This window comes from Zootoca vivipara, chromosome 10, assembly GCF_963506605.1.
Source record: "Zootoca vivipara chromosome 10, rZooViv1.1, whole genome shotgun sequence".
NCBI classification, from domain to species: Eukaryota; Metazoa; Chordata; class Lepidosauria; order Squamata; family Lacertidae; genus Zootoca; species Zootoca vivipara.
In genome coordinates, this window is record NC_083285.1 from 32,233,554 (window position 1) to 32,258,752 (window position 25,199).

The 25,199-nt window shown below is 40.3% G+C and overlaps 1 protein-coding gene across 4 annotated transcripts in view; it reads left to right on the forward strand.

The window, feature by feature from the left end:
* PTPRQ (protein tyrosine phosphatase receptor type Q) overlaps positions 1-24,849 on the forward strand; it is an 87,736-nt gene extending 62,887 nt beyond the window's left edge. For 2 of the 4 annotated variants that reach the window (XM_060279680.1, XM_060279682.1), the window contains 10 exons: positions 7,686-7,712; positions 8,366-8,447; positions 12,316-12,406; positions 14,999-15,075; positions 16,885-17,019; positions 17,146-17,271; positions 18,234-18,382; positions 19,584-19,719; positions 20,672-20,795; positions 22,093-24,849. In XM_060279680.1, coding sequence (XP_060135663.1) covers positions 7,686-7,712; positions 8,366-8,447; positions 12,316-12,406; positions 14,999-15,075; positions 16,885-17,019; positions 17,146-17,271; positions 18,234-18,382; positions 19,584-19,719; positions 20,672-20,795; positions 22,093-22,130 — 985 coding nt within the window. In that variant the 3' untranslated portion in view covers positions 22,131-24,849. Of the gene's footprint in view, positions 1-448; positions 4,158-7,685; positions 7,713-8,365; positions 8,448-12,315; positions 12,407-14,998; positions 15,076-16,884; positions 17,020-17,145; positions 17,272-18,233; positions 18,383-19,583; positions 19,720-20,671; positions 20,796-22,092 lie in introns of those variants that run through there. The other 2 variants (XM_060279681.1, XM_060279683.1) reach the window with 2 other exon arrangements.
* Positions 24,850-25,199: the final 350 nt, after the last annotated feature.

Consider the following 25,199-nt stretch of genomic DNA (forward strand, 5'->3'; position numbering starts at 1 on the left):
AATTAAATGTGTCAACTTGAAAACCTGTAGCCTCCCAAATGATGATCCATGGAAAGGCTGGAAATACATATTACGAAGCCAAGTTGTACTTTCATCCGTGTTTCTGATGCAAATTCAACTGCCTGGGTTAGCAGACACCTAATGTAACAGGATGCAGCTCGAAGATGGCTGGCTTACATTACCTCGCTCAAGAACTGCACTGCCACAAACTGAAGGTGGCTGGCAGAGTTACAGCTGTTGACTCATACTGTCTGCTTCTGGGCGTTTATTTTTTTCTGTGTTTAGTAGTTTACTTCAGGAGAAAAGCATGAAAGTTCTATAGGTTTCATATTTAAAGCTCTGCACTTATCTCAAAGCCTGCGCATTAATTAATATTTGCAACCTTTTACCTGAATAAGAACTCTTGTCCCTGTTTGAAAACTTAATTCTGAATGGGTTTTGCTTCCAGGTATTCCTCCTTTTTCTTTAGACGCAAGGAGATATTTGTCATCCAGTAAGTTACTGCATGGTTGAAGAGCCCCTGTGTGGTTTCTAGTGTGCTGTGCTCACTTGTGTGTTACTATGCTTTATTGGCTTTCACCTGATAAAGCAGCTCTCTCTCTCTCAGTGCCTTAGGCACATTTTGAAGCTTCTAGTACTGTAAAATGATCCTCAATAGGCAATACAGGGTTTTCCCAGATGGCAGAAAAGTTGAGATGTTCTCAATAGTGCTATATACTAGTACTGCTCCATATGAATGTAATATTATATTCCCGATAGCCCCGCTGTTGTTAGAAACCTATTTGCTGCTTTAAAACACAAATCAGAGAAGTAAAGTGGTGTACACAGGACTCAAAAAGATAATTTTTTTGAAAGACGAAGGTTTGCACAATGTTGGGATGTGGATGGGAGAAACAGAAGTATTGCTGACATTGCAACTTCTCTACTTTAAATGGCTGCAATAAAAATCATTCCTTCTATAGACATGTAGATCCCAAGTAAAAACAATACATGTTTACAGTGTGAAAAGGTCATCCATAGCCCCCTCAGAGCAGATTCAAACTGAAATTACAGAAGTTCATTTTAGAAACTTCCAATTAAAGCTGGGTATACTTTGTTTTTGAGGTTTGCCAAACCTGTGCCGATCTGCATTCTAAAACAATTTGTAATCTTCCAATAACTCATATCATATGAGGCAGCTGTAGAAAGCAACCTTCAGGTAGATAAAAGGAGAATGGTTATTGCTGGTACTAATGAAAACAAAAGTATTCCCCCCCCCTTGATTAAATTAGGCATTCTGACTTTTGGATATCACAAATAGTATTTGTTTGGATAGTCAGAACTTCAAATTGAAGTTTTCTTGGACAACAATTGGTGATTGACTATAATCAGTTTGTTTATTGTCCCCCCACTCCTAACCCACCTTTTTGCTCCAAGGAGTTCAAGGTGCCATAGATGGTTCTCCCCTCATTTAGTCTCCACAACAACCCTGTGATGTAGGTTAGGCTGAGAGGCAGTGACTGGTCTAAGGTCACCAGTGGAGATACTACGTAACCCCAATTTCCAGTTGCTAGTCCAACACGCTAACCACTACAAGACAACGGACTTTCCTGTAAAGCTTCCAGTTAATTTAGAATATCAGCACTGAAGACTAAAGGTCATATGCACTGGATCATGTCAAAATCTCAGTGCTGTATTAATAACAGCATTTGACATTATTGCCAGTTGCTGCTGTGTCCCTCTTTTTTAAACCACTCCTCTGAATGTGGGAAAGATGAAGCTCAGGAATTGCCAAGAAGGCTGCCAGCTCAAAATGTGCTATCTGTCTTTGTGTATGAATGTCTTAGACTGTTATGAAGTAGTCTTAAGCCCTGATATTGAGCTCCAGTACCTTGGTTGGGGGGGGGGGACTATTTTCAGGGTCCCTCATAAGGGGTTATTGATCTGTACTGTCCCTGAAGGGTTAGACGTATGAAAATCTCATTTAACCCATTGAAAATTACTTCCTTGGTTATTCCTAGCAAGTGCTTGTGGTGCTTATGAGTTAAGCCTTTAGTCTGCTCATTCATTTCTGTGGTTTTATATCGAACAAGCTGTAATTCCCCATAGATTTTCAACAGATTGACCCAGAGAGTAAGCTGATGCTGTATGACAACATGAACTCCAGTCACCATTGCCAACATAAATAAATGGATCCTTATAAAACTTAGACCAAAAAAAACTTGAGTGAGGGGGAAGGGGAGAATGCCATGCTGGAATGAAACTTCTACTAGGCTCAAAGGCTGCACCTACCACTCAAATACGTCTCACAAAGCGGTAGCCAATTAGCTACAGTATGTTATTCTGTTGCACCAAATACAGCAGATTCTTGTGGCACCTTAAAGACCAACGCATTTATTTTGCCATTAATCTATTTTGAATCGCTGCGTAATAAAGTACCGAGGCATGGATCTCTTGCATAGGTTTCTTGTACACAGGTATATTGCCTTATTAGTGGCCTGGAACTTGAAGAAAACTTATGCAATGGTTTAATAACCTTCCTGTCTCTTGAAAGGTCCCTATTCCTGTGTCCTTGACAAGTTTACATTCCTTGCGCAGAGTATGCTTGGATTTTTCTTTTGCATTAGGAATTATATAATGCACTTAACACTTGGCCCTAATTCACCTGGATATATCCTATGGTGTTATGTACGGTAAGCTTCCCATTCCAGAGGAAGCCAGTGCTGAGGGCAGAAGGAGGAGCCTAGGATAAATCCCCTTACGTACAAACAGTTTTGGGGATGCAGGTGGCGCTGTGGTCTAAACCACTGAGCCTAGGGCTTGCCGATCAGAAGGTCGGCGGTTCGAATCCCCGCGACGGGGTAAGCTCCCGCTGCTCAGTCCCTGCTCCTGCCAACCTAGCAGTTCGGAAACACGTCAAAGTGCAAGTAGATAAATAGGTACCGCTCCGGCGGGAAGGTAAACGGCGTTTCCGTGCGCTGCTCTGGTTCAACAGAAGCAGGTTAGTCATGCTGGCCACATGACCCGGAAGCTGTATGCCAGCTCCCTCAGTCAGAAAAGCGAGATGAGCGCCGCAACCCCAGAGTCGTCTGCGACTGGACCTAACAGTCAGGGGTCCTTTTACAAACTGTTGAATCAGAACCATTTGATGTGAAATTCTGTTTGCATGTGCAAATCAGAGGCATACCTAGGTTGCCTTGTGCCATTGGCAAAGAGCGGTATTGGTGCCCCTGCCCCCAATCCCTTGCAGAAGAGTGTAGGAGTGGCCTGGGGAATGCACAGAAGGGCAGACAGGCTACTAGCCACTTCTAGTCAGTGGAGAGGTTAGATTTCTGCACATACACACCTGGCAGGGACCAACCTAGCCAATTGCTAGGTATACCCCTGCTACCAATTTGGCAAAGGATTCTCCACATTGAGCCTCTCGAACTATGGTGCATTGATATAACCCACAAGCGATCTGATCCAGATGTATGAAGAATCCCATGCCCACATGCAGTATCAGTGGCAGACATATAATGTGGTTTTCTTGTGGGCATATGGTCAGCCACTGTGAGAAAAGGATGCTGGACTGGATGCAACAATGGCCTGATCCAGCAATCTCATATTATGTTCTTGTGCATATTATGCAGGGTCTGTAGAGCACAAAAGCCCAAAGCTTCCAGGAGCCCACCAAATGCATAGATATGTTTAAATTATCATAAGTTATAATTTAGTCATATGCTGTGTTTATAAAATAATTTGGGTTTGTTTTCATTTTTCTCTCTAATAATAACTTTGTCGTATTGATTACTATTAGGCATAAAATGCATCTATTCTTCCTAAAGATTCTGAAGTTGTGTTCTTCATATTTAATTAAATTCCTTCTTCTCATAATAATGTTTTATCTCCAACCAGAAGGTATGTAATTAGATTCTGGTGTATAGCCCCCCCCCCCAAATTGAGACAGGGCTCCAAAATATATTTCACACAAGGCAAGGTCCAACAGCAAGTATGGCGACCCCCGCAAGCTGTCCTTGGCAGAGCAGGCTGCCTTAACACAGATTTTATTATTTGATATTTAATTATGGCATTGTAGGCTGCAATCCTACACTACCTTTCATGGGATTAAACCCTACTTAACCCAGCGGCATGTATTTCCAAACATCCACAGGATCAGACTGTGAAGTAAAGCTGGGTGTTATATGAATAAAGCCAAACTGCTAACAGAGCAATGTCTGATTTATTTCAAAAAAGCTTATTCTAAGAACCTTAAAGCAATTCAGAATGAAATCCTGTGCACACCTATCCGGGTATATGCCTATGCAGTGGAACTTACTCCCAAGTAAACATTCATAGGCAAGTCTCATTGCAGTATTGAATTTTCCAGTCTGAAATAAAATGGGGTCCTTGAATTATTACAAAACTGCAAAGATAGTTGCCTGAATAGAGAACTAACAGTGCTAGCCTGTACACGTCAACTAAGAAGGAAGCCCCATTGAGTTCAAAGTGACTTACTCCCTGGATTGCAGCCTAAATTAGCAGAAAGGGCATTTTGGTGTCCACTCTTTCTGAAACACTAAACTCCTCAAATCCAAGTTTTGTACAGTAGACATGTAAACATGGCGTAGATCAAACATGATCCCTAATTCAATTAAGCTGTAATTGTATCTAGTTCTATTGATGAAACATGGTTTGCCCTTTTAACTGAAAGTTTTAAAATAAATCACCAAGAAAGCACAAATATCTCCATTGAGAAATGCTTTATTAAAAAATATTCAGTTTTTTTTCAGTGGGAACCTTGTGTTTTTTAGCAGAACAATCCTGGTTTTGGTTTACCAACTTACCGATTTAGATAAGTTTATGAATACCTGTTGTCTAACACATGATTTCATGTTTTTGTCCATGTAAAACATATTTTTAAAAATAGGATATATCTGCATAGTTTGGTGAGTTTATTACAGCAAGCTGCCCCTGAGCTAGTGAATTTCTACATTGGCATTGTAATAATTTGTCCTTCTTTCCTCGCCTTTATAGAAGCATCTCAGTATTTTTATTCAGCAATTGCTTCCCTGAGAGTATCACTTCCTTTCCCATGCAAAGTTCTCCTTTTACATGTTAGGTTAATTTTAATGTGACTTTCTTGTATTATTATTTTTGTGAAGTATCCTATGCGCAAGCCACATCCATCATCAATCTGTTCTGCAGAAGCAGAACTTCAGCAACAGAATTCCAAAATCGATTTTAATCAATGAAATTCCTATAAACTTCCATTGAAAGCAAGAGATGGAAGCTGGGAAATTCTCCAGCCATTTTTATACTGAACCCTACTACACACCGTTTTTTAACAAAATGCTAAAAAGCAGATAGAAAAAAGTTGGTCATTGGAGTTCAGGTTCTTCATTGATATACCAGAGTAAAACAATTTGAGACATACAGTATGCTGCTATTTAGAAATGTTTATAGAATGGTTCTCTGTTCCTCACATCCTTCTCTAAATTTCATAGCTCTAAATTTCATAGTTTCTGAATCTGCCCCCCCCACCCCATAATTGAATATAATTTATATTACATTCTCATTTTACAGTATAGATTTTAACAAAATAAAAAAATCCTTCCAGTAGCACCTTAGAGACCTTAGAACGGCTGCAATTGGAGTTAATGTTTACAACTTATTACCAAACTTAAAACCATGGAGAGACCTGGTCTGAATAGAGACATTGGATTCTTATCTCATTATACATGATAAAGCTTTTGTTGTTTAGTCGTTTAGTCGTGTCCGACTCTTCGTGACCCCATGGACCAGAGCACGCTAGGCACTCCTGTCTTCCACTGCCTCCCGCAGTTTGGTCAAACTCATGTTGGTAGCTTCGAGAACACTGCCCAACCATCTCGTCCTCTGTCATCCCCTTCTCCTTGTGCCCTCCATCTTTCCCAACATCAGGGTCTTTTCCGGGGAGTCTTCTCTTCTCTTGAGGTGGCCAAAGTATTGGAGCCTCAGCTTCACGATCTGTCCTTCCAGTGAGCAAAGCTATTTTTTGCTATTTTCCAGTGATAAAGCTTTTTTTGGCCAACTCATCCCTTGCTTTTTCCTGTAAGACCAATTGCAGTCGTTAACAGTCGTCAACAGGTTTACCACACCTATCAGCCAATCACCCATTCCCACCCAGTGGCAGAGCTTCATGCTCCGGCACGGGGGGACGGGGACGGAGAGCAGGCGGGGGTAGGCTGGCACATGTCCTGGGGGTGGGGTGGGGCCCGCCACCTGCGGGGGCGGGGCACCCAGTGCAGGCAGGGAGGGCATCCGCGATGGAACCCCACCGGGATCACGCTGCCGAGGGCGGTGTGCTCCCCCCACACTCCTCTTCCTCTGCCAGTGTTCCCACCACCCTTCTGAGTAATACCCCTCCCCACCCTCTCACTATATATAAGGGTCTGGTGACTTCTGTTTCAGTGTATCTGAAGAAGTGTGCATGCACACGAAAGCTCATACCAATGACAAACTTAATTGGTCTCTAAGGTGCTACGGGAAGGATTTTTTGATTTTTTATTTGACTACGGCAGACCAACACAGCTACCTACCTATATCTAGTATAGATATTTTTTACTCAGACTTTATGCTGCTTCTTACCTTGCATTTGCCGCTCCCATTTGGAGGTCCTGGGTACCATCAACAGACGGACTCCCTCAGAAGGTGGTGGAGGTTTTTAAGCAGAGATTGGGTGGTCATCTGTCAGGGATACTTTAGTTGTGATTCCTGCATTGCAAGGGGTTGGACTAGATGAGTCTTGGCCTTCCTTCCAACTCTACAATTATGTGAGTCTATGAAACGATATCCAGTTAGTCATACTCACAGCAGACCCACTGAAATCAATGGACTTAAATCCATGAGTACAACTTGTTTTGATATCACCCTGTGAAATGCAGTGCAAGAGAATATTATGTGCCACTTTCGACACAGCACCCTCCCTTCAGGAAATGAGAGGTCATCCTGGAGGCATCCCTGAATTTAGCAGCACCTGTCAACTCCTTGATCCTTCTTGAAACCATGCATCCTTTGCCAAACATCTACAACTAGGAGGAGTCAGGCTGCAGGCCACTGACCAATCCTCAGCCAAGCTCAAGATATTAGCCACTGCTGACTATAGGTGTTGAGCAATTTAGAAAAGTTTACAGTTGCATGCATACATGAAGCAGATTGCTATTAAATGTGTGACTAGTTCATCTGAGCTAAGTGTGTGCTTCAAAAAGCTTTCTATGGGAGACAGGCAGCAACACTAAGGTTATAATGTCATAACAGAATGCTGTTTGATACATTGGATTTTTCTACTGCTTTTGGGAATCTAGGAGTTTGAAGAAAGATATGAAGAGAGAAGCAGTGTGAACTTTTCTCTAAACAGAAATATTTTCCAAAGAAGACTTTTAATCCACCAAACCCTTGTGCTTAATTATCTTTGCACTATACAGATCAAGTTCGATATTCCATATCACCAAGATCTCATTTCCATGCTAGTAAAAAAAATTAAGAGTGTTTTAGAATTGGTGCAACTGCTTTGGTATTCCATAACAAGGAGCACAAATAAGTTTTAAAATTATTCATTTGGAATATTGAATGATATTTTTTTTTGCTTCTTAGTTTTGACTTCTCTGTTGTGTCTACAACCTAACCAGAATGCAAAGTGTTCTTTGACTCTCAACTTACATCATTTAACATAATCTCTATTACAGGTTACTTAGTTATAGAAAATCCATCAAGTAAGTTGACTGCAAATTTTTACATTGTGCCTATAGATTTGCTAGCTTGGTGAATCACAATGTGTGGTTTCTTTTTGTATATTTATTAGAAAAAGCTCCAAACTGTGTATAAATCATAAAAGCATGACTAATTGCATGGTAACTGGAGAAATGCTTTCTCTCTCTCTGGGGTGAAGCCTGCATGTCTGTGTTTTAGCTTGGCAAGTAATGTAGGGATATTTAACTCCTTGGGGTTTAAAAACCATGTAATTATGGGAATGAAGTCACTGCTATATTTTATATATCTAAAGCCCTGCATTGTATAGAATGGTTTCTGTGTGACAAAAGAAGCATTATGTGCTTGAATAGAACTGAGAGGTGACTTTACAGACACACATAAATATCAAACAACTGAACTTTGGAGTAATCACATTTGTAACATGCAGTTTGTAGATAACAGTTGTGTTATATCAACTAAATCATGGGGCGTTTGAAGTGGCAAGAGGTTATTATTTCAAAACAATTCCTAACGTAAAGCCAATTATTCCCTTTTGTAAACTATTCATATTACTATGTTTTTCTTCATCTTTGTTATACATCTGGAGAACAATATATTTCGATTCGGATTATTAAATCCTAGGCAAGCACTAACTCTCTGTAAAAATGTTTTCTAGGCCTATAGGCAAGAAATGTTTTCTACAACACGTTGAAGAGCTTTGCACAAACAACAACCTAAAGTTTCAGGAAGAATTTTTGGTATGTTACCAGCAGTTGTCACAACATTGCAAGACCTACACTCGTTTCATGTGTCACATTTCATGCCCATTTTAAGCAAGCAAGGCCATGAAGGATTCTTGCCTTGATCATCAATACCCAACTACCAATTTATTCGTTTAGGTACTACAGTCTCCTTGTTGCAGTGTGATCAGAATTATTCATACCTTCTGCCTCCTGTGCAATGACACCAAGTATTCAATATCCCTTTGACTCTAACCTTAGAGAAATCCATATATATTTTTAAAATGGCAATTTCAGCAATACACTGTAATTGAAAAGGAGTTTTAAACGAGTGATTCTCAGACTGGGATGGGGTCCCCAGCAGGAGACATGGAGTATCTCTAAAATGGGCACAATGTTTCAGGATGGGATAGAACAGGGGTCCCCAAACTAAGGCCTGGGTGCCTTCTAAATCCGGCCCGCAGACGGTCCGGGAATCAGCATGTTTTTACATGAGCAGAATGTGTCCTTTTATTTAAAATGCATCTCTGGGTTATTTGTGGGGCCTGCCTGGTGTTTTTACATGAGTAGAATATGTGCTTTTATTTAAAATGCACCTCTGGGTTATTTGTGGGCATAGGAATTCGTTTGTTTGTTTTTTCCAAAATATAGTCCGGCCCCCCACAAGGTCTGAGGGACAATGGACCGGCCCCCTGCTGCAAAAGTTTGCTGACCCCTGGGATAGAATCTTGAAGCAAGTGAAATTTCCTCCTCCCAGCAGCCCAAACATGGGTGGGTTGAATGCCCTCTAGGAAAGAATAATAATTCACATTGGAGTCCTATCTCAGGCCTGGGAACACAAAGATCAATGGGAGCTGCCTTATACCATCAGAACACTGCTCCACCAAGCTCAGTATTGTCCACACTGGCTGGCAGCAGCTCTGTATGGTTTTAGGCAGGAGTCTCTCTCAGAGAGAGAGGTCAGGAATTGAACCTGGATGCAAAGTAGGTGCTCCACCTCTGACTATAGCCTTTCACCAACCTTCCAGACACTTTTCTTTTAAAAATCCCTCCGAGATAAATGAGATTTACTCTTGTTTAGCACCCACTCATCTCTGTAAGGTGTCATAGGAGCCGTCTGCAATGGATTACGCTATATATGATCACAACCAGCAATGTCTCATCTCGTAGCATCGAAAGCCTTTGTTGCTGTTGAAAACAGATAGGTCTTCCAAAGAGTGTGTGAAATTTATATAATAGCTATGTCATTCCAAAACTATGCTTAAGTCTTGGACTTTTCATTGTTTTTGTAAGTAACTTATTTTCTATGGCTATCATTTTTTAAAATAATCAAAAATAGATCATTTTTGTTATCTCAGTATCGTTGTGTTCATCATTACCAACACATGGAGTCATTTACTATCCTAAAAATCATTTGTCATTCTCCAGTGACTCTATTATTTTGAATTTATAGATTTGCCATGAAGTGTTCATTGTCTGGATCTGTGAATAATGAAGAAGAAAAAATCGAATGACAGTTATACTAGTGGATTATAATATTTCACTCACTTAAGAAATAATAACAAAAGAGTGATAAGATTAATAGTATTTCCTACAGATTCTTGGTCATGCTTAGTTTAGCCATCCCTGAAAGTACTGTAAGGTCATTTAAAAATAGCCTACTGCCATGTGAATCTATATGTGTATGGAGCTTTTTCATACGTGAAGCCTTTTTGTAATGTCCAGCATCTATTAACATCTGCTCTAGGGAATAGAATTTTATGCCCTTTGGAAGCCCAAGGCACTTTGAGGGCAAAGTCGCTTGCCTTTGTAGCGATCTTGATGCCACATCCACACCTGTTGCAATCTGCAGTGAAGTGTCCAGTGCAGATGAAACAGGTTTAGGCCTGGCTTTGGGAACTGAAACAGCTTTGGCCACCCTGTTGAATGACCTTTACTGGGAGTGTGACCCTGTTATTCTTCCTTGATCTCTCCATAGCTTTTGATATTATTGACCTTAGTATCCATACTGGCCTGGGTCCAGTATACCTGAAGGAGCGTCTCCACCCCCATCGTTCTGCCCAGACACTGAGGTCCAGCGCCGAGGGCCTTCTGGCAGTTCCCTCATTGCAAGAAGCCAAGTTACAGGGAACCAGGCAGAGGGCCTTCTCGGTGGTGGTGCCCACCCTGTGGAATGCCATCCCGTCAGATGTCAAAGAGAAAAACAACTACCAGACTTTTAGAAGACATCTGAAGGCAGCCCTGTTTAGGGAAGCTTTTAATGTTTAATAGATTATTTTATTTTAATATTCAGTTGGGAGCCGCCCAGAGTGGCTGGGGAAACCCACCCAGATGGGCGGGATATAAATAATATATTATTATTATTATTATTATTATTATTATTATTATTATTATTACAGCCAACTTAGTGGGATGGGTATCAGAAGCACTGTTTTATAATGGTTCCGATCCTGTCTCCAGGGTCCGTTTCAGAGAATAGCATTGGATGATTGTCTTTCATTCTCCTTGGCAGCTATGCTGTGGGGTGCTTCAGGTTAGCATCTTATTTGTAGTGCTTTTTAATATCTATACAAAGCCTTTAGGAGTATACCATGCTACCTTCCATGCGCATTTAAAATGGTAAAATCAAAAAGGTCATCTCCGTATCATAGACTTTACATTAGCTGGGAGGAGGAAATAATTATCCATGGTATCATTTTGCTTTGCAAAGTTTTGAACTTTCCCCATAACTTCAGTCCATGTTCAATTGGTGCTAGATGAGTGTTACATTGTTTACGGAAATATGTTTGAATGCGAGTATTTTACCTCAAGAAAACAAATGGCACTGTTGGCAGGAAGTCTAAATAAATGAAAATCGCTGAGGATAGGTGGGTGGTGAAAGCAACGGATCTTCCTAACAATTTGCTTTTATTTGCTTTTTAAATAAGTTTTAAAAAGTAGTCATTGATGTACCCTACGTTTTATGTGACCTGGTCATGCCACTTCTATTCCCTTGCATTGTAGATTACATTTAATACTTTGAACTGGGCTGTGATTCATTCACCTATTTCCTCATCCCTATTCGTTATGCCCAATATACATCTTCCTGTCCTTCCTGAACTGAGGCAGAGGTCAGTGAGGGATAACAAATTGCCACTTGCCCATGTTTGATTGAATACTTTCTTGTTCTCATACTGTAGCAAAGCACTAGGCCATCATAGCTACAAGGGAAAGCAACTCAGGAAAAGGCTTTCTCCTTATTTAGTTCCCTCAATTTTTAAAAGCCACACAAAAAACACAGAAAGTGGTACTTCGGCTTCATCTTGGCTTCCAAGGTGAAAGTTCATATAAGCTTAGATTGTTCAGCCTGGCAGTCTATTCTGTAGTTTACCATCTGAAAATGCTGCTGTAACAAGGGTTGACAGTGAGGTGAAAGGCTTCTGTAATGTTACCAGCTGTCCTTAGAAATTCAATATACCTCAACCCGAATCTTTCCTCATACTGGAATGGTTCACCTGAATTCTATTTTGGTATCATTGCCACATTTTGTTTTATACATACAAGTGCTAAAATGCCTCAAAATATTTTTAATAACTTTTTAAAGTTAATTTTCATTTTGGATGACATGTAACTTTAATAAGTTCATTTTTTCTGAGTTCATTCTTTAAAAAAAAGTGGATCTATTTTCTCCCTTTTGTACCTTGCAAAAACACAAACATTTCTTCAGGTCTATTAACTTATTTTGGAGGGGAAAGACAAATAGACTTGTTCATTTAGGAACTTCAAATTAAGAATGTATTATCCATCTATAAACATAATCTTGTATATGCTACTCAGTGAACAAATTTCATATTACTGATCTGCAAAGCAACCCAAAAGACATTCTAACATATATGTTGCTTTATAGGAACTTCCCAAGTTTCTTCCAGATCTTGCCTCAGCTGATGCTGATCTTCCTTGGAACAGGTCTAAAAACCGTTTTCCCAACATCAAGCCATGTATGTTGTGTTTTACAAATCATTCTTCCTCTCCACTAGCTAAAAGTGTCTTAAACCACCTCCTCCTCCTCCTCCTCTTCTTCTTCTTCTTCTTCTTCTTCTTCTTCTTCTTCTTCTTCTTCTTCTTCTTCTTCTTCTTCACTCTGATGTTTAGGAAGAAGTGTGTTTAACCACGTGATAATTTCTTATTACGGACTTGAGAGTTTTGTGGGTTTTTTCTGAAGTAAAGATAATTTATGATTAAGTTTTTGCTTTCACTCACAGCCATTAAACTGGAGGTTCTGGTATCTATATAGTCTCAAATAGTTTCTTAGCTTTGTAACATAATCAAGGTGGTATAAGCATCTTTATTTTACACTTAGTGAAAAATATTTTTTTTGTAAATAAAAATTTAAAATCCACCTGTTGGCAGTTTCCCTTTAAATATGGCATTGGCGATGCTTTCTTAAGATACTTGTAAATGTGCTGTGTAAGAGTTTTCCGAAAGATCAGAGTGAATATATGGTAACTTATAAGCTGAGGATAGATTTTTATCATAGGAGACAGGGGTCTGTCTCTCTGTAGTCAACACTGCTTCATTTTTCAGTTAATAAGACAGAAATGCCACTATTATTTTAAGCATTAGCTGTGATGTGAGACGGGGCAAGGCATTCCTCTGTTAATGTAACCACATTCTGTGAAATTAACTTTTTAGAACAGCTGTTCCTGTTATCTGTTGCAGAGGGTTTTTTAAAACCTTATTTTAATTATTTTATTAAAATGATTTTAAATCCACTTTTCATTTAGAGAATACCAAAGTGGTTCATAGAAATCAAAACTGCAGTCAAAATGGTTTAGGGCTGGGCATGTACAAACATGCCTCAGTCCATTCCAATGTTCATTTTCACATGTGTGTGTTTATAACATTGTCCAACAAGGCAGCTTATATGCATATTTTTAACATACATTTCAGCCATCAACAGATATTTACAAGATATCTACATCCCCTGCATGTTTCCTTTCAAAGTTAATGAATTTCCAGAAGGGTAGCAGTATTAGTCTTCTATGCAGCAAAAACAACAAAGAGCCTTGTGACACCTTAAAGACAAAAATTAACGAACTGATTAATTACCCATCACAAAGGCAAACCTATCCAAGTCTACTGCAAAGTAAATCCCGTTGAATTTTGTGGGGCTTACTCTCAAGTAAATGGGGTTAGGATTGCAGCCACTTTCACCACCTTGATTTCACAGTTCAGTATAAACTAGTCATCCTATCTTGTTTCAGGCATCGGAGAGGGACAGTTTTGCTATCAATCAAGAAAACCTCCAGGGGGGAGGCAGTAGGAAAGGAGTTTTAAATTTACTATTACTTTTGAAATAAAGATTTTGGGTGGTAAGAAATGGGCAGTCAACTCCAGATGGTTTCCCCCCATTTTGACAAAGAGGCTAGCCAAAGCAGCACAGATAAAATTCACAGGTAACAAAGGAGTTCGCTTCTTTCTGTGTAAGATGAAGAATAATGAAGGCTGTATTCTATTGCTTTTAAAATTCAGAATAGGAAACAGTTGAAGGCTGAAATGCTAACCCAGTGCCGGATTTAAGTATAATTTAAAGGAAAAGAAACTGGATGTACATTTCCAAAATATAAGATCAAAAACAAAAACAAAAAACCTACATCCAGCAACAGTGTTTTGTGTTGTGTAGGCTCCTATGATGTACATATTTTGTTATGTGCAAATGGCTATAGATACTTATTAGGTCCATAAATTACCATATAGCATATATTCAACACAAAAAAACAGTGACAATTTGTTGTTGACAAAGGAAAGCTGGGCATATAAAGGACCCCATTACCTTCAGTAGCTTAGGGCCTCATCAAACCTAAATCCGGCCCTGTGCTAACCACACTTACCTTAGAGCAAGCACCATTGAATTCTGTTGGATTTACTTCTGTTTGCCCCACCGCTTTCCCTGGGAAAGCCTGCGCTTTAGCGCTGAATCAGATGTCAATCCACAGAATGTCAGTCCGCAGAAAACCCAGTAGACATTTGCTCCGATTCAGTGGTAAAGATTGGGTAAAGCGACTGGACAAGCAGAAGTCTGGGTGAGCCCTAAGTTTTGAAATATACTTTTATTTGTACTACATAAGACTAGAAATGGGCATTATGTTTGCACATTCAGGAGTGAGGAAGAACCATATTTGGAGTTCTTATTACATCATGGCTACGCAGAAATGACAAATACTGTAAAGAATTGCTCAAACCTTTAATTCCCCCCCCTCCCAGTTACCACATTTTAACAGAGACAGAAGATAAGTGAATATAGGCACCCCGCTAACAGTATTACTGTATCTGTCAGTAGGTACGTAAACTCCAAGAACTTGCTGGACACAAAGATGGCAGTTATAACAAAGAAGTGTAGTGGGTTTTTTTACTCCAGGTTTATACTCTTTTTAGTGTCACATTAGGACCCTTACGGTATTTCTGTACCCCATTAAAAATCAACACTATAACATATGTAAATACGAGTATAGACATATAGGTCACGTGGTTCGAAACAAATAGAAGAAACAAGCATATTTAGTTTCATTGACTTTATTTTCGTTGCACAGATAACAACAACAGAGTGAAGCTGATGCCTGATGCCAGCATACCTGGATCGGATTACATCAATGCTAGTTATGTGTCTGTAAGTTTGGGGTCATTTGTAATTGTTATCACATTCTTGCGAGCTCGTGTGGTTTGAAACAAATATATTTTATGCAGAAAATGATTAGTTCTTTATGGAATTGTGCTCACAAGTCAATAAGAATCTAAATACTTACAGCTCAAATAATTCACAGCTGTTTATTAGTCACCTGATACATTATATACAGAACAGGTGGCAAGGAAAAGCTATGTTAATCCTCTCTCTTGCAAGAATGAGGTGAGAGTCTGTAACTTAGGGGTGCAAAATATTATGTTTGTTATGTGGTCTCTCTCATGTGATAAGGCTGCTGTTGGTAGCGGGACCCTGGACTAAATGAACCCTCAGGCAGACCCAAGAGGGCTGGTTTCTTACAGTTTTACAGCAAAACTAAGACATAGCAAAACAGTACCAGCCTCCATTTGTAATGCAGTATATACTAAATGTATCTCTGATTATATATCAAACCCATGAGGAAGATTGATATAAAGATTTCTGCAGAGTGAGGGCTTTCTCCACCACTCTATCATCTCTTTCCCCCCCCTCTCTCTGTGTGTGTGTGTGTGTGTGTCTGCTCATGAGAGTGCTTGATGCCATCCAGTGCTATTGCTCCATATCAGGCATGTCCAACAGGTAGATCCTGATCTACTGGTAGATCACTGGACGTCTGCAGTAGAACACTGATAGATCATTGGCTCCCCCCAAAGAAGCTGAACAACTGTTGTTCCCCTAAGAAAAAGCTCAACATTTTATCTCCTCCCTGAAAAAACTCAACAACTTTGACCTGAACTCCCAAAAGGGGGGTAGATCACTGCCAGTTTTTAACTCTGTGAGTAGATCACAGTCTCTTGGGAGTTGGCCACACCTGCTCCATATGAATCAGGTGCATGTACTGTGACCAGCATCTGAAAGCAGTGATGGGATGCAGGAGGGCTAATAAACTGATACTGAATAATAGTAATAATAACAATAATAATTTATTATTTATTATTTATACCCCACCCAGCCACTCTGGGCGGCTCCCAACCAAATGTTAAAAACACAATACAAGTCCCTGGCATCTCTAGGTAGAGCTGGGCGAGAACCCTGACTGAAAGACTGGTGAGCTGCAGCCGGTCAGTGAAGACAATAACTGAGCTAGCTGGACCAATCATCTGACTCGATATAAGGCAGCATCCTAAGTTCCAATACCTGCCAGCTTGATGTGACAGGGAGGCTTTACGTGTGGCCTCAGAGGTGTGTGTTATCTGTTGGGTGGTGTTGCAAGACAAGGCCTAGCTTCCCAATTGTGGAATTCCCTCTCATGGAACTATGTGTGTCCTTGCTGTAACATTTTGGTGTCAACGAAAGACAGTTTGTTCATTAAGGCCTTTGGAAGATGGTGCCTCAGTGTCCATATGTTTTGTGATGTGAATTTTGTTTGTTTGTTGTCCACTGCCTAATTTATTCTGGCCAATGTGGGATTTTTTAGATACTCTGTTTTAAATATTTTAATTATTGTAGTTCATGTAGTTGACCATGCTGTAAACTGTGCTGGGCTCTTTTGAGAGGAAGAGCTGTTTAGAATTGTAATAAATAAATACCCCCACATACAATGTTTTTGAGAGTAAAAGATTCCTACAACTTTCTCTCTAGTTCCAAAATGTAGAGGCTAGTTCCTTCTGAACACCCATACGAATGCACTGAGTTCCTGAAGGAACTCCTGCAACTTTAGGTGCATTTATATAGGCTGCAAATGAGATTGCTTGCTGAATGCATCTTTTTTGCTCTCTTTTTTTTATAAGCATTTGCTGTGGTTCATCTTTTCTTTAGGGCTATTTATGTCCAAATGAATTCATTGCTACTCAAGGACCATTACCAGGCACAGTGGGGGATTTCTGGAGAATGGTATGGGAAACAAGAGCAAAAACCCTTGTTATGCTTACTCAGTGTTTTGAAAAAGGACGGGTAAGTTACCAATATATGAATTTAAGAAATACATTTGGTAACTGCCAATTGCCCTTTCAAAAAGCCTTCATGTTGTTAACCACCACCACCACCCCAATAAGCCACTTTATTCCATACTGATTGCAGATAAGATGTCACCAATACTGGCCTGAAGACAACATACCAGTGACTGTGTTTGGAGATATAGTGATTACTAAATTAGTAGAAGACATTCAAATAGACTGGACCATCAGGGATTTAAAGATTGAAAGGGTAAGGTCTGGTGATTTTTTAAAAAAAGTTGTTATCGTTTCTGTGAAAACCATGCTGCTTACACTTCTGATTTTAATTCAAAACATATCAAGCTCTCCACAGTATTTATTATTTCATCATGAATACACTATATTGAGCGGTACCTTGGTACTCGAACGGCTTGGCTCCTGAACAAATCGGCTTCCGAATGCCGCAAACCTGGAAGTCAGTGTTCACTTTGCAAATGTTTTTCGGAAGCTGAATGTCCGACGCGGCTTCTGCAGCTTCTGATTGAGTGCAGGAAGCTCCTGCAGCCAATCGGAAGCCATGGCTTTGTTTTCAAATGGTTCCAGGAGTCGAATGGACTCCCGGAACGGATTAAGTTTGAGAACCAAGGTACCACTCTACTACCGTTCCAGATTTGTCCTCAGCTGATGTTCTTCAGATGGCTATTTTGCCCAACTCCTGCTATGGCCCTGCAAGCACATAACTAGAAATGTAGAAAATATCGGGGCCTAAGGGAAAGTGATTCTGAGGATGAGTTTTGAGAGATGACTTGCTTGTGTGAAACAGTCATCTTAGTCTTGTTATTTTTAAAGAGCTTTTCATTATCACCACTCAGATGCAACACTTTTCAACCAAGGCAGCAATTCATACATTCAGTGTACAGTATATTCATAATACCAGTTTCTCCTACTGTCACGAGGCAGAACAATGACATACAATGTTGGTCTTCCAACCGAGTCTATTACTTCTTAGGTTGGCTGGTTTTTGCTCTTTGCATGATCGATCATTAATTGTATTTGTCAGATAAGATAATCCAGTCAAGAACAAGGTTCTTAGGTGGGAGAGCTAGTTAGTAGGGTCTTGTCAAAAAAATCTTACTTGAATTTAGCCCAGTTATGTGTGGCCTCTCAAACTGCAGCTGAAAGTATTTGCCATTCTGAAATAAAACTTCGCTTCTTTCTGTTTGTATTTGGAAGCATGGGGATTGTATGATGGTACGTCAGTGTAACTTCACAGCCTGGCCTGAACATGGAGTACCTGAAACGACTGCATCATTAGTCCATTTTGTAAAGCTGGTCCGTGCTAGCCGAGCACATGATAGCACACCCATAGTTGTTCACTGCAGGTAATAAATTATTTTTCTTTGTAAAAAAAAGGAGGAATTTTATATATTTTTCATCTAATCCTCCGAACCCCAACCCCCATGTAATATAGCGTAAATGTGTACAGTAACATAAATAGCATTGGTACAGGTAGGTAGCCATGTTGGTCTGACGTAGTCAAAACAAATATTCCTTCCAGTAGCACAGTAGCACCTTAGAGACCAACTAAGTTTGTCATTGGTATGAGCTTTCGTGTGTATGCACATGAAAGCTCACACCAATGACAAACATAGTTGGTCTCTAAGGTGCTACTGGAAGGAATTTTTGTGTGTGTTATAAATAGCATTATTAAGGGCATATACATAAAAATAAGCAGGAAACAAAATATTCAGTACATAAAATAAAAACCTGTGTCATGCCTGTAATAATACAGTCACACCTCAGTTTAAGTACACCTCAGTTTGAGTATTTTCAGTTTAAGTACTCTGCGGAACTGTCTGGAACGGATTAATCCACTTTGCATTATTTTCAATGGGAAAGTTCGCTTCAGGTTAAGTACAGACTTCCGGAACCAATTGTTTTTGTAAACCGAGGTACCACTGTAACAAGGTATGGCCTAGTGAACACTTTCGATAGACTATGAAGCTAAGTTAGGGACATTGCCTATTCTTTCTAGATATGGCAGTCACTAGGCATGTTGCTCTTAAGGGCTAGAAGAGGAGGGTGGGGGAGAGAAAAGAAAAACATGCAACATGAAATCCGTAGCTCAACACTAATGAAGTCTCTGAGGAACCTACTTCATGTAACACAGCAGATATCTATGAATGAGAGCCATCAGTTGGAGAACAACATGAAGCTAGGAACGATGATGACACCAATGGCAATTGCCCTTGGTTACCCCTATTAGGAGTGAATCCAGGCCAGCATAGTACCAATCTGGGAATGCAATAATGCTTAGTCGATAAAAGATTCTGGGGTACTCTGTTCAGTTTCACCAACACCTAAAAATAAAAAAAATTCCTTCCAGCAGCACCTTAATGACCAACTAATTTTGTCATTGGCATGAGCTTTTCTGTGCATGCACACTTCTTCAGATACCAAATTATTAAAAATAAATAATTATTGTCTATATTTAGTCAAAACTGTAATTTTCAACTGTGATTTTCCATTAGAGATTTTAGAGATTCATGTGAAAATACTTCAGTCTTGACTTGTTCCTTATAGCGCTGGAGTCGGAAGAACGGGAGTTTATATCGCCCTGGACCATTTAACACAGCATATAAATGACCATGATTTTGTGGATATCTATGGTCTTGTAGCTGAGCTGAGAAGTGAAAGGATGTGCATGGTACAAAATCTGGTAAGATGCTCAGAATCTATGCTATGGCCTACTTGTCACAAATTGCAGCTGAGATCGCAAGCCCTTGGACTGTATCTCTTCAGACTGCAGATGGTGGCTCAAATGATAAATGGCTTCTAAGTGAATCTTTGGATACTTATGAGAACAGTCAGTAGGATGGTGCTTTGAGTGTGTGCTGTGTGTGTGAGAGAGAGATATAGAGGAGACAGAAACAGAGAAACATTTTGTTACCCACCAAGAGAAATGTAAAAAAAAGGGGGGGCAAGCTAAAATATATAGTGATGAGTTGGATTTCATCTACCGGTACAATGTTGCAACAGTGAGCCAGCTGAGTACATGCACCAGGAATGGAGACCCCTGGAGTCCAACAGATGTTGTTGGATTCTGGCCCACATTATCTCCAACCACCATGGCCCAATGGTCAGGGATGATGTAGTCAAACAACATCTTGATGGCTACAGGTTCTGCATCCCTGGCATATACAATGATGCATCAAAATATGTGTCAATTCTCCCTGGGCTCCCAGAGAGCATTTTAATAGCCTGTGGAATATCATGTATTCTCCTTAGGTCAGGAGTCAGGGCCAAGCTCTGATGTCCCCAAACCGATTCTACCTGGTGGCAGCAAAGCAGGTCTTACCTTGACCTTTTTCTTGGGATTATAAATTTGAGATATTTTTTTCCCCACAGTTGTATCTTTTGGGAGGGCAACCCTGCAAAGGGTGCTTACCTATAAATTTTCTGATTTTCCCGGAAACCCACTTTTCCAAATATTATTCAGATACCCTCTTGGAGTCTGAGAAAACATGAATTCACTGTAATAATGTTCTTTGTGCTAGAAATGCTCTTTGTATAAATTCCAAAATAACTTCAAAATATTTTCCCATTAAAAGCAAGTTCTTCGTGCCTAAATAAGCTAAACCGAGAAACCTTTAATTTTTCAAACTTTGCAGGCACAGTATATATTTTTGCACCAGTGCGTTTTGGACTTATTGACAATCAAGAGGAGCAGTCAACCTATGTGTTTTGTTAATTATTCAGTACTGCAAAAGATGGACTCTTTTGATGCCATGGAAGGTAAACAAATATACACTGTACCAAAACAGGGGGCTATTTTAGGTTGCGATGTGCAAGAGTTTGGCCATATTGAAGCAGCATGCATGGAGAAACATTATTTGATTTCAGGGGTTTATTTGCTTTTATGGTTTTCTGCCCCTTGGGGGGAGAAACCCAATTAGTTTTCTCTGCCTACAAGCTGTCACTGGATGAACTCATTAAATCCCGTGGATTTCATTATGCTCAATATGCCAGTGACATCCAGCTCTGTCTCTTTACTACAGAACTTCCGCCTGCCACACAATTCTCCATCTCCATTTGTCTGTCTGGTGTTTCCACTTGGATGTTTGTCATCTTGAAAAAATGAAAACAAAAGACTGCACTTCTCATCTTTCCTACCAAGCCCTCCTCTTCTCACATACCTTCCACATCCATCAACAAAGTCACTGTCTACCTTATTGAATATGCATGAAATCTTTGCCTTACCTTTGACTTCTCTTTGCTCCCCATATTCAATACCTTGCCAAATAATGACCTGCGCCTCCATGGACAGCTGTGAGTCCAAAATCACTCCCAGGCTGCACACCTGGTCCTGGTTACCCCATTCAGGACCAGAGGTCCCCTACACCTGCCCAACCCCTGTCCCCCCAAAACAGTACTTCTGTCTTGTCAGGATTCAACCTCAATCCATTAGCTGCCATCCATCCTCCAACCGCCTTCAGCCACCCACACAGGACATTCACTGCTTTTACTGGTTCTGATTTAAAAGAGAGGTAGGGCTGGGTATCATCTGCATACTGATGAACACCCAGCCCTCTCCTCCTCCCCCCCCCCCATACTGGCTTCAGCAGAAACTCCTCATCTATGCCTTCAAAGCACTCCATGGCTTTGCCCCTCTTGATCACTCTGCTCTTGTTTTCTGATACATTCCTGCCTTCACTCTTCCAGCTCTATCATCCTCAGTTTTTCAGTGGTTGGGGGATGCAGAGACACTGACTCTTAAGCTCCTTCATTTCCCTGACATGGGGTACACCCCAGGAACGGACTACATCTGCCCTAGGCCAGTGGATCTTCCTCAGCCCCCATCACTGTAAAGTAGGGTGGCTCTGTGACACAAACAGAAAGGAGCAGTAAGCAAGTTATGCTTCACTATGGTGATTGCAGAACAGAAAATTTCCATTACCTTCCCTTTGCTTGTGGCACCAGTCGAAGCTATATGTTTTTATAATTTAATTCTTAATGTGTTCCATACCATTTTGTGTGCCCAGTTGAGATTAATTTTTAAAACTTTCAACTATTGTGTCTGTTTCTTTTCTAGGTGATGTGGAACTAGAGTGGGAAGAAACCACCATGTAAAAAAACACAACAGATTAAAACCTTACGTTTTGAGAAACAACTGTGTTGGGTTTTAAAAAAAATAAAAAACAATCAATAAATCAGGGGCCAAAACAAACCCCCCTCTTACAATGAACTAACAGCAAATATTAATTTTTGTAAGAATAATGTTATAGTTTATACTCTATTTATGTGCCTTCATAAATACTATAAATTATTAAATGATACTTTTGTACAGAGTTTAGTCCTGTTGTTATAACAAAATTGTATTGGGTGCAGTCCAGCAATGGCTAATCACAAATAAGTCCCATTGATAGCAATATAAGCATTTAACTGTATGCTGTGATCTGTATCCAGCTAAATCATTATGCTTGCAGAACCCAGCACATAGCTTCCCATCAACACAATGGAAGCCCCCGTTCCCATGTGTGCCCAATGGCATCCCCAGATCTGTTCTGGAGGGTTGAGAGAAGTCCCAGAACAGATTTAGGGTGCACATAGTGGGAGAAGGAAGGGGGGAAGGAAGGTTATGTTGCACAAGAAAAATCCTTCTGCTTACAGAACCCTAGCCTTAGTGTTACACTGAATACAACCCTTTGTCTCACTAATTTCCTTGGGATTTAGGGCCTAACTAGGCATTACAAGAGACACTTGAGTGGCTGCTGCTTCACGTCCTTTTCTCTCCTCTTCTCAGTAACATCTAGAACAGGCATCACCAACCTTCGGCCCTCCAGATGTTTTGGACTACAATTCCCATCATCCCTGTCCACTGGTCCTGTTAGCTAGGGATCATGGGAGTTATAGGCCAAAACATCTGGAGGGCCACAGGTTGGGGGTGCCTGATCTAGAATAATATAACTCATAATATAACATCACCACTGCTATACATTTCCGTGCTTCCAACACTCAGTTATGTGGGTGAAGAGATACACAGTGCAGTGATAATGCATTGTAACCTGGGGGTCATCCAGTGAATTTGACTGGCAGGAGATGCAGAATAGATTGAAAGAAGCACTTCTTCACACAGATCATACGGTAGTTAAACTGATTTTTGCTGCCACAAAATGTGGTGGCGGCTACTCGCTCAGATGGCTTTAAAAGGAGGATAAACAAATTCATAGGTGATAACTACCAGTGGCTAGAAATTAGGGTGGATATATGCCATCTGCACTCAGGCAGGCCTTTCACCTTTCCTGATCACCCTGCAGTGGTGCTTTTATGTGTTATACAGCAGCACAACCAGACACATTCCTCTCCCCCAGCTGCAACAAAACATTTCTCTCCCATATTGGTCTCAGCAGCCACAACATTATTTGAGCTTTCACCCAATGTAAAAGCCACTTCTTGAACTGTAGTGGGATACTGTGTATAGTGCATTTCCAAGTTATTTGCTTCCGGTGGGGGGGGGGAATCCATTTACAAATAATATGAAAAAGAATGCTAAACTTGCACTATATTGCCACTATATATACAGATAAAGTATTTTACCATGCTCACCTTAAAAAACATAATGACCACAATCCTGCAATATTGATACATGTGGTTTTATGCCCATTAATTTCAGTTGGCTTGAATGTGCATCACTCTGCATAGGATTCTGGCCAATGTGTGAAGTGGCCCTTATTCATGATTATTCTCTCTGGACTGTGCCCACTTTTGGGCACAGTTCTAAAGCATCTACACCAGTGATGGCCAAAGTTGGCCCTCCAGCTGTTTTGGGACTACAACTCCCATCATCCCTAGCTAACAGGACCAGTGGTCAGGGATGATGGGAGTTGTAGTCCCAAAACATCTGGGCGGCCAAGTTTGGCCATCACTGATCTACACCATGTACCTACATACAGTGTACCTACAGGAGTGTACACATGAGCAGATTATTTCAGAATTTCAGCCAGGGGTCCGAATCCAAAAATGGCAACCTATCCACCAAAGCAGGCTTCCACATATGTGGCAGGATCCTTGCATGCAAATGGGGCATGAATCCAATCTATGCCTTTCATTGGCAGGCTTATTTTCGTCCCAATGTGGATTAACATACATCCAAATGATACACTATTGAAAACAACAGACAACTTATTTTGAATGTGTATCTAATTTTTCTTTGCTCTCTTGTTAACTGGTAAGTTTAAAGAAACCTGCTTTTGTGCATGGATCACATCTTTGGATCAGGACCTATAACCTTCCTTTGAGGAAATGCTCTGGACACATTCCGAATACCTCTAAATTACCATAGGATAATACATGTCTAAATGAGCCAAATGTGATGCAGAGCATTCATATTCCCCAGGTGTATATAATTCAGTGTGCAGATCTGCTCTCCTACCGGTATTTGTGGTTGATTGTGAGGGGAATCTGCCATCCCATAGACTCAGCTGACTTAAGACGATGGGGTTGATTGAAATAAGATGACTTCCAGGATTATCATAACATTTCCCTAAATGTATGCTCTTCTGTTTTGACTCTTTGTTTTATGGGATTGAAATATTATCTTATGATCCTGAACAGCTGAAAACTCACCCCTCTGACACTGTGGAGATTTTTCAGCTTTTATTCGGCACACAGTAGCTTTTCACGGACGCTTGGGGCTATTTAACTCATCATGGAATAATGACCAGAAATTGTTGGTTTTCTTGTTCTATTTTGCAATGCAATTTGGTAATTGTACATGCTTGACAATTAAAAAAAACCACTGTCTCACATTCCTAATACTTTTCTAAAGCTGTAAAAAAAAAATAAAGTTTTACATTTTATTATACAATATAATTTCCAATACTGTGTTGTCTCCTATATACAATTCTATCAGTTACGTTTGAAAAGTCTGCATGGAGTCAAATTCTTTCCCACCCTAGTCCTTTCCAGATGATTTGGACTACAAATTCCATTATCGCCAACCAGCATAGTCAATGGTCAGAGATGATGCTGTAGTCCAACACATCTGGAAGGCACCAGCTTAAGGGAGTTTTGCCTGAAGTTGAGATCAAACAACTAGGCAGTTCAGACCTTATTTTAGGAGAGGAAGGGTACAAGGTCCAATTGATGCAACATTGCTTGGGTTCTTTTTGGATCCCCCCCCCCAGTCCAGATTGTATG